At 45.8% G+C, this 15,290-nt stretch overlaps 1 protein-coding gene across 1 annotated transcript in view; it reads left to right on the top strand.

The window, feature by feature from the left end:
• Nucleotides 1–10,036: 10,036 nt before the first annotated feature.
• SERPINE3 (serpin family E member 3) overlaps nucleotides 10,037–15,290 on the top strand; it is a 30,218-nt gene continuing 24,964 nt past the window's right edge. The window contains exon 1 of the mRNA XM_059996127.1: nucleotides 10,037–10,292. Coding sequence (XP_059852110.1) covers nucleotides 10,037–10,292 — 256 coding nt within the window. The remainder of the gene's footprint in view (nucleotides 10,293–15,290) is intronic.

Below are 15,290 nucleotides of genomic sequence, written 5' to 3'. Positions count from 1 at the left end.
GTCCCCTTGCTGGCCCCCGGGGACCCCTGAGTTCATTGAAGGAAATAAAGGCATGAACCTCATTTAGGGTAAGTGGTGCTTGTGCCTGATGGTTCCTACTCCTTGATGTCTTGCATCTGGGTCTTTGTTTTGCCTCGAGGTGTAATTCCTCAGAATAAACCACCATCACATCATTATATGCATTGCCAAGCCCAATAAAGAGGTCGTAGGGAGCCCACCATGCGTGAAATTCCCCATTTCTTCATGAACGATCAGGTATGGGTGCTACTGCAGTGAGGATGCTCCTGGGGGTGATACAGTGGGCCTTTAAGGTGCAGCATTGCTCCTAAGGTGCGTGATTTTGTGATAGCCCTGACTTGTCCGCAGAGAGCTCAACCCCTCAGCTAAAGAGCCAGCAGGAATGATAAGCCTTCATCATCCAAAAGACCAGCCCACTAGGCTCCCTCGGGGGCCTCCCCGGGCTCTGCCTTGTGTCTGCAGCCCAGAACCCACACCCCCTTTCCCAGTTGGCTTGCTGGGTTCTTACTGAGAGCTGAATGTGTGCTTGTCACTGCTATTCCTACAGACATTAGGTCTCTGGCTTAGGCATTCATAAGCATTCCAGAACCGTGCCAGCATCTGAGGTCTCTTTGAGTGGCCCCCCTTCCCCAGCATTCACAGACTCCACTGCCAAGCAGATCACATCACTATTAACCACTATCACTAGTGTTTTGAAAAGAGAAATAACGTTTTTAAATCTCACTCCCACACACCCCGACCTCTCTCACCTCCTGATCTCCCGTAGGGGTGCGTTAACTGAATGTGTGTGCTGGGAACTCTGCCTCAGCTTTTAAAATAACCTCTTCACATCGTCACTTGGGGCCTCACCGTAACATCTCAGCAGCAGGTCAGAAGGTGGAGGTACAGCCTCCCAGGACCCACACTCGGGGCTGCTCTGAGAGCTGGGCCCCCAGGGGCAGGACGTGAACCCCACCAACCCCCGTGCCAAGGGCCACTTGCAATGTTAGATTCGCAAAATGCCTTAAAACTCTTTTAATTGTTGCTCCCTCCGCCCCTTACCTCTTCTCCCTCCTCCTTCCACCCCCCCCAAAAAGGTGATCGTTTGCTTTAATGTGCCATTTGAACACAGAATGAGGATTGACTGTGTTGCTGTGTCCCTGTGGCTTCCCCTCACAGGCTCCTCCCTGGAGTCCTCAGGGTCTCCCCAGGGACCACACGGCCCTCCCCTGCCCCCAACCCAACCCCTCCCTTGGGCAGAATTTGTCTAAAGCCACAACTTAAAACACTTACCGGATTCCCCAGCCTTGCCGTCCCGCTCCCATTCATAAACCCCTGCACAGCTCCTCAGTGGCTCATGCTTTTTCCCAGATTGTGGCTTCCATGTGACCAACGGCAGACGTTTCTGACATGGCGGGCTCAGGCCACAAGGACGGCGTGTCAGACATGAAGAGGACACAGCAGTGCACCCGCACGGGATCACAGCCACGGCAGTAGCCGGCCCAGCCCAGAAAGAGCTCCCTTTCCCGGCCTCAGGTTTCAAGGCCTCCTAAGTGGGCTTGCGATCTGTCAGAGTCTCTTCCCTGTGTATTCACTGTATTTACACAACTTGCCCACATGCCTGTCCGGCCATGTCGTCCAGCAGCCAGCAGGGTCCTGACTTGTTGGGTTCATAGGAGGCCGTGGGAGTTTTCAGAGCTGAGCCAAGCCAGAGGGTCCTTTTGAGGTAGTTCAGGGATGACAAATACATTTCTTTGCATAGTCTGTGCTGGACTGAATGTTTATCCCTCCACCAAATTCATATTTTGAAGCCCAAATCCCCACTGTGATAGTAATAAGAGGTAGGGCCTTTGGGAAGTAATAAGGTCACAAGGGGGGAGCCCTCAGGAATGGGATTGGTACCCTTATAAGAAGAGACATTAGAAAGGTGATCTCTCTCTCTCTCTCTGTTTGCCATGTGAGGATACAAGGAGAAGGCGCCTGACTGTCTACAAACCAGGAAGCAGGCCCTCACCAGACAGCAGATCCACTGGTGCTTTGATCTTGGACTTCCCAGCCTCCAGAACTGTGAGAATAAATTTCTGTTGTTTAAGCCACGCAGTCTGTGGTATTCTGTCATAGCAGCTGGAGCTGACCAGGGCATGAACTAACTATGATAAATTAGAAGCAGCACCCTCAAATCCTACTCAGAGAAGCCTTGTAGGTCAAGGCCAAGCTCCCAGGAAAGCCTGTTGTAATAAATCAGTGATGCCCACAGCTCTGTGGTGAAGGAGGAGAAGCACATGTCCTGGGCTTGCAGCCCTTGGGTTGATTTTTCCCACTGACTACAGCTGCCAATTCCTAAACATGATGCTGGCTTAGTGGGGACCGGCCTCCCCTGTCTAGTTATCCCAGGCTGAAGGCTAGAGAGAAAAACGTGGCATAGTCCCAACTCTTCTTGTTTTATTATTATTTTTTAAATCCAACTAATAAAAATGGCCAAAATGCTAACGAATCACACCGAAATATATGAGAAAATCACACTGAAAAGCAAGCTCTACAGAACCAGGATATCCAAACACAGTTTGGTGCCTTTTTCCTATTTTCAACCTTCATCACCCTCTGCTTAATTTTCCCTGTTCTTAGGATTATTTGGAGCCAGCTTTGAGGCAGAGCTGCTCTCTGCACTGGTTCTGGTACCACACTGGACTGCAGAGCAGCTGGGATGAGCACCAAAGCTCATCAGCGTGAACAAAACCCCAACATGCCCCGAGCACACGGCCCCAGCTTTTGTAAGGTCCCCAAACCACTTCCACCTCTTTGCCCAATCATCCGCTCTCCTTTGTCCGGTTCACATCACGTGGCCTGTCACCCCATATCTACATTTTAAACTTCTCATAACCACAAATATCACCCTTCCCAATCAGAACAAAACTATGAGGGGGAAAAAAAATCACCATCATGGGAAAAGAGTTTGAAAAAGAATCAACACATGCGTACGTATAACTGAATTATTTTGCTGTGCACCTGAAACTCACACAACATTGTTAATCAACTATACCCCAATATAAAATTTTTTAAAAACACCATTAGCCCCTCTGACATCTGCCCAACACAGCCTCTAACTCAGGGACACCCACTGTCCATTAGAACGACATAACCATGCGTTGATCACATGACCTAAATACTTCCTTCCCTGTGACTCTTGCAAGCACTTACCATTTTGCATTCTCTAAATTTTTCATAGAAGAAAAGAATTAAGAATTGAAAGACAAGCCACAGACCGGGAGGAAATATTTGAAAAACATATCTGGTAAAGGATTTGTACCCAAAATAAACAAAAAGCGCTTACAATTCAGCAGTAAGAAAACAGGCACGCTGACACACCAAATGCTAACAAAGATGAAGAGTGACAGGAACTCTCATTCATTGTTTGTGGGAATGCAAAATGGTACAGCCGCTTTGGAACACAGTTTGGTGGCTGTTTCTTACAAAACTAAACATACTCTTACCATACTATCCAGCATTCATGCTCCTAAGTATTTACTCAGATGAGTTGCAAACTTACGTCCACACAAAAACCTGCATGTGAGTGTTTACAGCAACTTTATACATAATTGCCAAAAACTGGGATTGATCAAGATGTCCTTAAATAGGTGAATGGATAAATAAACGGTGGTACATCCATACAATGGAATATTATTCAGAGATAAAAAGAAATGAGCTATCAGGCTTCCCTGGTGGCGCAGTGGTTAGGAATCCACCTGCCAATGCAGGGGACACAGGTTCGAGCCCTGGTCCGGGAAGATCCCCTGTGCCGCGGAGCAACTAAGCCCATGCGCCACAACTACTGAAGCCCGCGTGCCTAGAGCCGGCAAAAAGAGAAGCCACCAAAATGAGAAGCCCCTGCTCGCCGCAACTAGAGAAAGCCCGCGCGCAGCAACGAAGACCCAATGCAGCCAAAAATAAAATTAATTAATTAATTTTTAAAAAAAGAAATGAGGGCTTCCCTGGTGGCGCAGTGGTTGAGAATCTGCCTGCCAATGCAGGGGACACGGGTTCGAGCCCTGGTCTGGGAGGATCCCACATGCTGCAGAGCGACTGGGCCCGTGGGCCACAATTACTGAGCCTGCACATCTGGAGCCTGTGCTCCACAGAGAACAAGAGAGGCAGTGATAGTGAGAGGCCTGTGCACCGCGATGAAGAGTGGCCCCCACTTGCCACAACTAGAGAAAGCCCTCGCACAAAAACGAAGACCCAGCACAGCCATAAATAAATAAATAGATTTTTAAAAAATAATAAAAAAATAAAGAAAGAAAGAAATGAGCTATCAAGCCACAAAAAAGACATGGGGGAATCTTAAATGCATATTGCTAAGTAAAAGAAGCCCATCTAAAAGGCTACATACTATAGATTCCAACTATATGACATTCTGGAAAAAGCAAAACTAGGGAGAGGATAAAAAGATCAGTGGTTGCCAGAGGTTGCAGGTGGGAGATCGGGAAGGATGAATAGGTGAAGCACAGAGGATTTTAGGGCAGTGAAACTATTCTGTATGTTACTGCAATGGTGGGCACAAAACATACATTTGACAAAAGCCATTAAACTGTACCACACAAAAAGTCAACCTTAATATAAATTATGGACTCTAATTAATAATGATAACATCAGTTATAACAAATCATACCAGGGCAATATATTAATCACTGGGGAACCTGGTGGGGGATTGTCTGATGAAGGGCTTTACAGGCATTCTGTGCTTTCTGTTCAATTTTTCTGGAAACCTAAACCTGCCTTTAAAAAGTCTATTAATTTTTTTAAATGGCAATAAAGTATAAAACATGGGAATTTAATCAAGAATGCATACAAGATCTCTATTTTTAAAACTTTAACGTTTTATTAAAGTAGTCTATTACAGAAGATGATTTTAATAGGGAACCCTCTTGCACTGTTTGTGGGAATGTAAATTGGTACAACCACTATGGAGAACAGTATGGAGGTTCCTTAAAAAACTAAAAACAGAGCTACCATATGATCCAGCAATCCCACTCCTGGGCATGTATCTGGAGAAAAAACATAATTCAAAAAGATACATGCACCCCAATGTTTGTTGCAGCACTATGTACGATAGCCAAGACATGGAAGCAACCTAAATGTCCATCAACAGAGGAAGGGATAAAGAAGCTGTGGTACATATATATACAATGGAATACTACTCAGCCATAAAAAAGAATGAAATAATGCCATTTGCAGCAACATGGATGGACCTAGAGATTATCATACTAAGTGAAATAGGTCAGACAGAGAAAGACAGGTATCACATACGTGGAATCTAAAAAAATAATACCAATGAACTTATTTGCAAAACAGAAACAGACTCACAGACATAGAAAACAAACTTATGGTTATTGAAGGGGAAAGTAGGGGCAAGGGATAAATTAAGAGATTGGGATTAACAAATACACACTACTGTATATAAAATAGATAATCAACAAGGACCTACTGTATAGCACAGGGAATTCTATTCAATATTCTCTAATAACCTATATGAGAAAAAAATCTGAGAAAGAATGGATATATGTATATGTATAACTAAATCACTTTTCTATACACCTGAAACTAACAAAACATTGTAAATCAACTAAACTCCAATATACAATAAAATTAATTTAAATGGAAAAAAGATGATTTTAATAAATGGAAAGACATTTTATAGTCTTGGATGGGGTGATTTAATATTATTAAGACATTAATTTATTCCAGAATAATCTGTAGATTCAGTGCCATCATAATCAAATTTTAGTTGGATTTTTTGAAGTATTTAATAAACTTACTTTAATATTGATTTGGAGTAATAAAAGTCTATAGAAAGCTGAATCAACATTGAAAAGGAATGGTAAGGAAGAGGAACTTGCCCTATTACATAATAAGATACATTTCAAAGCCGTAGTAATGAAAACAGTTTGATAGAGATAAATGGACCAATGGAATGGACTAGAGAGCTCAGAGACTTAATAGATGAGAGAAGGGGCCTACAAATCAATAGGAAAGGATGATTTGAATACATCAAAATTAAGGATTTCTTTCTAACAAAAGACATCATGAAGATAGTTAATAGATAATGGACAGAAAAGCAGAAGATATTTGTCATATCCAAAATTGACAAGGGATTTATACTAGATATGGACTGCAAACATAAAAAAAAAACCCAACTACAATATAGAAAAATGGTAAAGGATATGAATAGGTCATTTCAGGAAAGGAAACACAAAAATAAGCATACGACGGCATGCTTAAAATCATTGGTGATCACCTAAATGCAAATTAACTCAATGAGATACAATTTTGCACCTATTACACTGGAAAAATAAGAGAGCTGGGAAGTACCAAGTATTGGCAGGAATGTGGGATGTTGATGGAGTGTAGATGGGTTTGAAAGTGATTTGCCTTATAGTTTATGCCTATAAAAAATCAGGTTGTGAAAAATTAAAAACTATAATTAAAAAGGTGCTGCACCTCATAGCTGCCTGTCTACAGGAGATTCACCATAGCATCCCTGGTGAATGTGGGCAGAGTGGACACACATTATGAGCCAGGAGAGTCTGGGCTCTCCACCAAATGTCTTGGAATCCCACAGCCATGAGGGATTTTAAGAGCCCCGTGGCTCCTGAAAGACACCACCAGAACTGTGGCAAAGAACATGAGCCTTGGCATCAAGGCGGCCCTACGTTCAAACCCAGCTTGGCCTCTAACTAACTGTGGGAACTTGGGCAAGTACCTTGAGCTCTCTGAACCTGTTTCATCCTCTCCAAAATGGCGATAATAATACATTCCGCATAGGACTGTTGTGAGGATTCATTGCAATTATGAATTGAAAGGATGTAACAGAGTACTTGGAACACAGTAAGCGCTCAATAATGTTCACTAGTTTTGTTGTTATAATTATGATAAATATCTTCAGGAATGGAGGCTCCCTGAGCAGTGTAACCAATATCCCAGCAAGGCAGAAACAAGCATGATAACCGCTGCTTAAATGGTCAGAGAACAAAGAGACTTACCCAGGTTCACAGCTGAGCACACACACGAAAAATTGCTGCCCATCTTTCATTTCATTCACACTTTGAAATGTTTAACCTACACAGGAAATATTTTTTGTATGTTAATTTCCCTAGTATTTTTTTCTTGAGAATGTAAAAGCAATTTAGAATGATACATTCTTAGTGTCAGGTAGGAAGGAATGCTAGCAGAAGTCACACAGCTAGACTTTTTTGAATTTGGGAAACCTTTTCATAAGCATCTCCCCAACTCCACCACTGGCAAAGAGTGAATCAGCTTCTGCTCAAATAATTGCAACCACGGGGAACTCACAGCGTTGGGAGACAGCACTTGCAAGTTACCATGGTCCTCCTCACAGTTGGTTCTTTTTCTTAAAACCGTCAGTATCAACATCAAAAGTCTGCACTCACGGAAAAGACTGTAGGTCCCCTGAGAGCTGAGCCCAGGTTGCTGGTTCACTGCTACATCCACCAGACCTGGCACAGTGCCTTGGAACCTAGTAGGCAAGTAAGAGCTATTGGATGGATGGATGGATGGATGGGTGGGATGCCAGCTCTGGATGCTGTAGAATGAGTTATACATATTTATTCCCCCATCATACTACAACTTAGAGTTCAAAGCATGCAAGAATGCACTATATCTACATTAAAGATTTGGGGAAATTTCATGTGAAACAGTTCTAGAGGTGTAACTATCCTAAGACATATAAACGATTCCGGGCTTGAGTGTCAACAGTTTACTTTAAAGTGAATTACCCACTGATTACAAGGGTGTGAGTAGTCGTCAGATAAAAAACAGCCTCATTCTTTTTCAAATATTAACTCTAACAGGTGCCTGAGAGAAAATTACTAAATCTTCCAAACCTTCTTCTTTCCTTTAATCATTAACAACATATAACCTACCATGTATTTTGTACTTAATACAATGCCTAAGACCTTAATTGAAATGTATGCAATTCTGAATAGGTCACAAGGACAGACTTTGGATAGAATCTGCTTATTCTTTCCCAAAATGTGCATTTGTGTATTGACAACATGGTCTCTTTCTCAAACTGAGTCATCAGATTTATTAACTGTTGTATCTGAAAAGAATAAGATTGTTAATAGTACTTATAATATTTATTATATTACATATAAATAAGTGCATTCACTTTTATTAATAATAAATAAGGCAAGTCACCCTGTTCCAAACTGATTGTGCTATATCTTGCATTGGTTTTTCTTTTTTTTCTTTTTTGCAGAATGCCATTTGCTAAAAGTTTCAAGTCATGCCCAATGGCTGATTTATTGTTTTCTTCACAGGAGGAGGGGAGAAGCATTAGGTACCTGGTACCCAGCAAAAGCCCTAATGGCAGAGTTATCAGTGAAATTCCTCATAGTGACAAAGGGCTAGATGAGGGGTTCCTTGCTGGTACAACCAGGTCACAAGCCTAAGAAGGCTTGACGGGTATGGCTGGCTCCCTCCCCAGGGCCTGCTCTGTTTCCGATCTGGGCTTGGCTGGCCAGGCTGTGCTCCTTCCCCTGGCTCTCTGCAGGACCTCAGGCTCCAGGAATTTGGACCGAGTGGTAGAGACATCGCCGACAGAGACGGCAATTGCCAGCTTCCTCCCTATGCTGTCTTGTGATTCAAAGCAGATTCTGCTCCACTGTTTTAAAAGGGGAGCACGTTAACGCTGGAGACCCACGAGAACAGAAACAAGCAAGGAAACTCTGACAGTCCCATACAAGAGTCCGTGAGTAAACAGCTCATCTGCGGTGAACCACGGCTGGGATGTGGTCATGGGGAGCCCAGGGGCATGAAGGTCTGGTTGCTCTGTCCCTGCGGGAGGTGATAGGAGCTTCAGGAGTCCTGGGAACTGGTCATTTCACAATGACCTTGGGCTGGGACCCTCCACCTCCAAACACACACACAGAAAGACCCCCACGTCCATACACGTCCCTCCCCTTGAGATGCCAAGTCATCCAGGCACTGCCTTTGTGCTTGCCTACAGGATGGAAGAGTTGAGAAAAAGAGGATACTCTTCCACGTGGGGCCTTTATCTGAAATAAACACCTTTGAGTCCAGTGGCTTTACATGCAAATTTCTCATCCTCAAGTGACTTTGGACTGGGCCTCTCTCACACCAATCCTGTCTGACACCGAAGTCAGACAACTTAGCAGAAATTGCTGCAGGCTGTCTGTGTAGCACAGTCACTGAAAACACTTTTTGCTTTACCTTCTTTTTTTTGCATTAATTTCCAACTAATGCACTCTCTTCCTCGAAGGGGTATATTTCTGTAGTAGGAGTTATATTTGTATCATTCTACTCTCTGTGGAAGTGTTCTTTTTTATGAGAATAATTCACATCACAAGAATTCTGATATCCTAGGTACAATTAGCTCATGGCTCGATATTTTAATGTGCATTTATATTCCCAATATTTCATGTACCACCCATAGGAGACCAGGACTGGAGTCATGGGCCTCTTTCTATCCTCATGTTTTCTTAAATGAGCCACTGAGCTCTCTAAACCTCATCATCTCTATATTTACAGTATAATAACAGCTACCTTGTAAGATTGTTGTAATGATTAACTGAGAAAATATACTAAATCCTTTTTAACATAGTATATTCTTTGTTGTTACTATTATTATTAATGATAGACATGGCCCACCTATAAGCTAGCTAAGTACCAAGAAAACTGAGTAGGATGTACTTCTTACATTTATTTTCCAACATAATGGTTTGCTTCTGGTCTGACCAGAGCTTCACCCAAGGTCACACATGTAGTAAGTGACAGAGCAGGCCTAAAATCCAGGCTTTCCAACTCACAGTTTGGTTTCTCAGTATTTCCAATGCAGACACAACAGGATACAGTGAAGCATCCGGTGCGAGTGGACAGGGGTGGGTAACAAGCCAGCTAAGTGATCATCACCGCCAGCCTGTCCCAGCGCCCGACGCCTGCTTCTCTGCAGGATGGACCGGCTCTTGCCTCACTTGCATCTCTTCCCTCCACTGCAGGAACCATGAGGTCTGTCCTGCTCGCTCTCTTCCTCCTTCATGCCTGCCCCCCTGGAGGAGCCAGCGACCTCCCTGAGGACCTGACGTTGCTGAGGACGGAGCTCGCGCTTCGCCTCTACCGGATCGTGGCCACGGACGGCAACCGAACCAACCTGGTCCTCTCCCCCGCCGGCGCGTTCATCCCTCTGGAGCTCCTGCAGTTCGGAGCCCAGGGGAACACCCGGAGGCAGCTGGTCCAGGCCCTGGGGTACACCGTCCACGGTAAGCGGGCCGCTGCTCCCCCTACTCTGCCGCCCACGCCCACTGCCCTGCTCACACTTACCCTCCTCCCCTTCAGGCTGCCCCCAGGGGGCAGGCAGAGAAGGTTGCCCACGGGCAAGTGCGCAGCAGAAGGCACTCAAACTCTGCATCGTTACTCCAGATGATGTTTAAGCTTCCCTCTACTCTAGGTTTGGTGGCAATTTCTCAGTTGCATTTCACAAGCCCTTTCATAGTGCTTACTAGGTGTCAGGATGTGCTTGAAGCACTTTACAAATATAATTTAATTCATTGTCCCAACAACCCTATTGAGGTAGGTAATTATCTCATCAAACCTATTTTAGAGATGAGCCTAGTTAGGCACAGAGAGTACAAGCAACTTGCCCAAGGTCACACAGCTAGGAAGCAGCAGAGTTGGGACTCAAACCCAGGCTGTCTGGCTTCAGAGCTCGCGCTGTTGACCAACCTGCTTTCATAAATCTGTGACTTCAAGGCAGGGCCATACCTACTAACATAATTCTATGATTATGGGCTTCAGAACAGCTCTGTCAGTGGCGGCAAGAGCCTCATGAATGCCAGGTCAGCCACGCCTGGCCCGCACTCAGGGCCTGGCAAAGCCTGGCCTTGGTCCCAACCTCCCAACTCCATACAAACACAGACACTCGTGCACACAGCTTTTTCCTGTCTTAGAATAAGATGCCAGTAAAAAAGGATGGGAGCTACAATTGTATAAATTAATACTTTTTAGAAAGCGCAGGAACTAATACCAAGACAGTCATGGCAAGAGCTTCCTTTGAGTTGGAATCTTGAGTTGGCAAGTAGAGGTGAGCCCTTCAAACATCGGGCCACAAGGCACCAGCTGTGCGTCCTGTCCCCCTCCATCCGCACCCTGTCCTTTGCCAAAACAATTCTTGTGGGCCTGCTGGCCAACAGACAAATGTGTTTTCTCTCTGGGGTAAGTGAAGACAAACATAAATTATCAAGCTGAATTTTCTTCAGCAAGTATATCACGGAAATGCGCGTATCCATGGAGTCACTCTTGGATAGCCACATTAGATTCAGAGCAACACAATCCATCAGGTGCTTTTGAGCTCCTGCCGCGTGGGCTGGTATTATGCCAGGAATTTAGCAGCCAGGTATGTAAGGAAACCGCTGAACACAAAAGCTCAGTCTCATAGGAACGATGCGCATAGAAACACATTCTAACACAAGGCGGTGAGTGTACTCATTTGAAATAAGTCAGTACAGGGGAGGGAATGATGTATTCCACGGGCAGATCAGGAAGGCTCCCCAGAAAACATGACACCTGAGTTAGGTTATGAAGAATAAATAGGAATCTGAAAGAGGGGCGGGCATTTCAGCCTTGAAACAGATTCTCCCAGAAGTCAGGGTTATGGGGAAAGTGAGAAATGCAAGTGCAGTTACCCTGCAGAGAAAGAGAACTGATGACAGTCAATTCTTTGTTTACAGGGACAACCATGGTACCTGGTTAACCAAATATGATGATTAACAGGGTTTCCATAGAGCCCATTCAAGAATTACCAAACTTCCAGAATTGCTTAATGGTCAGACTCTGTGGAACATAATCCCACCTTTTTTTTTCTTACTCATAAATGGCTTCATTATCTTATGGAGCCATGGTTAATTATTCCAAACAGGAATGTGCTGCTTACAGAGCTCTAGTTAATAGAATACCCTGGATTTTTGTTTGCCACAAAATTGCTCAGAGAATCAGCTGCGTGCTGACTGAAAAACAACCTGCCACTGCCCACCACCCCTGCCCTGGCCCAGCCTTTCTCTTACAAGTGGGTGCAGACCGGGAACATGAACCCACAGTCCAGAGGCTTGAGGCATTGCTCCCGTCTGATCAATAGAGATCCATCCAAGTTCACAGTGGGACCCATGGGCCCTGTCTTCTCGCTGACATCCAGCCAACAGGTGACCACCAGCAGCTTTGCCAGGATCCCCACCTGCTGGTGCTAAAGCACAGCACGAGTTTCAGAACAGGCACCAGTGATATCCCCCCAAAATACCTTTGTTTTCGCCGCATGAAACACACGATTTCCCAATGGTCCAAGTTCGAGGAATTCCCATTGCTTTTCCAGGTAAATTAATAAAGAACGCTTTACAGCTTTCTATTCATCACAAGAATGATGCTGGCAACAGAGGCCTCAGAGATGGAGGTAGCCTGGCCCCTGGGAAAGAATCTTGTTTGATGATGCACATGGACTCACTTTTACAGTCGTTATGTCATTTGGTCCTTAGAGAAATCATATGCGATCGCTAGGCCTCCTAAAGTCCCCATTTTACAAATGAGACAAGTGGTTAATGATTTGGTAAGACTCAGCTCACCCAACAGGCAAGTGGATTCCAGTTCCAGATTTTCTGACTCCAGTCCTATGTTCTTTCCTCAACCCTTTAGCCCCACTGTCAACCACTGAGCAGTTGCAGAAACATATCTAAGCACCTTACCTTCTTGATTTTTCACCAGACTCATCTTCATCACTCTCTCAGCTCAACCAAACCCTTTGCACATCATCCGAAACTTAACCCTCTTTAATCAGCATTACAAACTGCCAACTGAGAATTTTATATACATTAATCTTACAATCCAGAACCCCTCCCCCTGCCCCTGGATTCAGCGTCACATTCAAGACGTTCAGTTCAGCTAATGTATTGAGAAGGAAGGCTCTTTCCAAGCTGGTGTCTCAAATGAGTTAAAAGGCTGGTCTGCAGCGGGACTCAGGAAAATACCATTTCTTCTAGCACTTTCCTGCCACTCTGCGCCATCCCAGGGACCCTCCCTTCAGACCCTCCACCCTCCCCACTGCATTCCTGATCTACCGCAGCCCCCTGGTTTCCCTCCTTCTCCCTCACCATTCTGTTAGAGCCACGCAGCCCCTCCAGCAGGAAGGACAGCTTTGTAGGAGGGGAGGCAGAGGAGACAGGAATTGAGACAGCAGTTTCAAGGGCTGGGGCCGAGGGGGGAGCCGTTTGTCACCACTCACGTCAGTCCCTTTTGCCCCATTACAGACAAGACCTAGGAAACGCAGCAAAACTGGAGGCTTCGTGAGGCTCTCCCGAGCAGAGGAGCAGACTGTTCCCAGCCCACCTGTCCTTCACCAGAGGGTGGGAGTTGGGGGGTGACGCCGGGTTACACTGAGCAAGTTTATTAATTTGCCTGAGCCCCGGCTCCCTCATCTATACATGGGATCATAATTGCACTTAATTCACAGGGTTGTAGAAAGGGTTAACCATGATCATGCATGTAGAGCATTTAACAGAGTGTGAACACTGTCAACCTTCAGTATCTTTTATTCTGACGCTGTCTGTTCATTCCGGCAGCATCTAGAAAAGCACTTCCAATGTGCTAATGGTAGGGACAAAGCAGGCTCAGGTGGAGACAAGATTTCTCAAGCCTCTTGACTCTGCTAATTGGAAGTGCCTGGCTAGAAGGACAGCTGGTCCTCTGGGCCAGAGAGGGTGAGAGGACAGAGGACTCTGTGACCATCCCCTGAGGTCACGTGACACTGAGAACCACAGAAATGTCTCCATTCTCCCCTGCAGACAGTCTACATTCTACAGGGACATGATTGCATAAGTACTTATGACCTTCCTCAGTAGAGGAAAACCTGATGGGAATTTTTTTTCATTCATGGCTTTTCTCATTAAAAGAAAAAGCAAGCACTTGAGGAGCAGCACAGTTGTCGACTCCAAGAAGCAGCTGTGGTAGTGAAAGTTCTGTGGAGCAGAATCTGCCCACGACCCCGTTCTGCAGCCTGGTGGCTGGGGACCCTGGGCGGCGTATATTCTGTGTCCCCAGAAGGACTCTGGCCGGCACGTAAGGGGTAGGGGGTCTGCTGCTGCCTCTTGGCCTGGCCTCTGTGACATGAAGGATGGGACACAGTGTGGACGGACCCCCAAGCCAAGACAGAGAGTCACTCTACCCGGCGCCCTGGGAGAGCCAGTAGGGGCAGGGTGGGGCAGGAATAGGGCGCAAAACCTGGGTGTCACGGGGGAGACTTGTGGGCAGCCACTGGGCCATGCCTAAGACGAAGGGGAGGCCAGGAGGACAAGGGAAGGGCCGTGTTCCAGAGGCAGCCTGCCTGGGAAGGGGTCCTGACTGCTGGAAAAGCCCAGCCTGCACGTCTCAGGAAGGTACTCAACTGTGTCCTGACTCAGCAGCAGGCGAGAGGCCTAGCTCCAGCTCCAGATGCCCAGGGCTGGGGGGAAGAGACCCGCAGTTGTGAACAATAGCATGAAAAAGAAATCTACTATTGACTATGGAGAGAAGGAGGCAATCTCCTGTGTAAGTAGTGAATAACCAGAAGCCCAGCTGCCCTCAGGAAGGTGGAAACCATAGACTCTCTCAAATGCCTATTATTTCCTCAACATTCTTGCAGGTTCTCGCTGACATGAATAATAACGGGCTGTCTGCTGGGGCTCAGGGGGATGAGGGAATGTAGCATTGGGCTACATTTCTGACTCAAGGTGTTTAGGAAGCATAGTCTCTGAGAGGTTGGTAGTGTTTTTCTATCTGACTTAATCCCAGGCTGATTTCTTTCAAATCTAGCATGGTTTCTTCCCCCTCAACTATTTTTTTTTTTTTTTTTTTTTTTTGCGGTACGCTGGCCTCTCACTGTTGTGGCCTCTCCCGCTGCAGAGCACAGGCTCCGGACGCGCAGGCTCAGCGGCCATGCATGGCTCACCAGCCCAGCCGCTCCGCAGCATGTGGGATCCTCCCAGACCGGGGCACGAACCCATGTCCCCTGCATCGGCAGGCGGACTCTCAACCACTGAGCCACCAGAGAAGCCCTCTTCCCCCTCAACTTTTAATCTGTGGATCCAGGCTAATTCCTGATCAACTTAGCTATGACTTTACCAATTTGACTGTCTATGGTGGATGAACTGTGGGAAATAAGAGTGGAGCCTCTGGGGTCCCATTCCCATGCAACGTGCAAGGAGAGCTGGGGCTAACTCCTCTCTTACACTCACCATTTT

The sequence above is a fragment of the Delphinus delphis genome, chromosome 18 (genome assembly GCF_949987515.2).
Source record: "Delphinus delphis chromosome 18, mDelDel1.2, whole genome shotgun sequence".
Lineage (NCBI taxonomy): Eukaryota > Metazoa > Chordata > Mammalia > Artiodactyla > Delphinidae > Delphinus > Delphinus delphis.
This window is presented reverse-complemented; position numbering and strand designations above follow the sequence as displayed.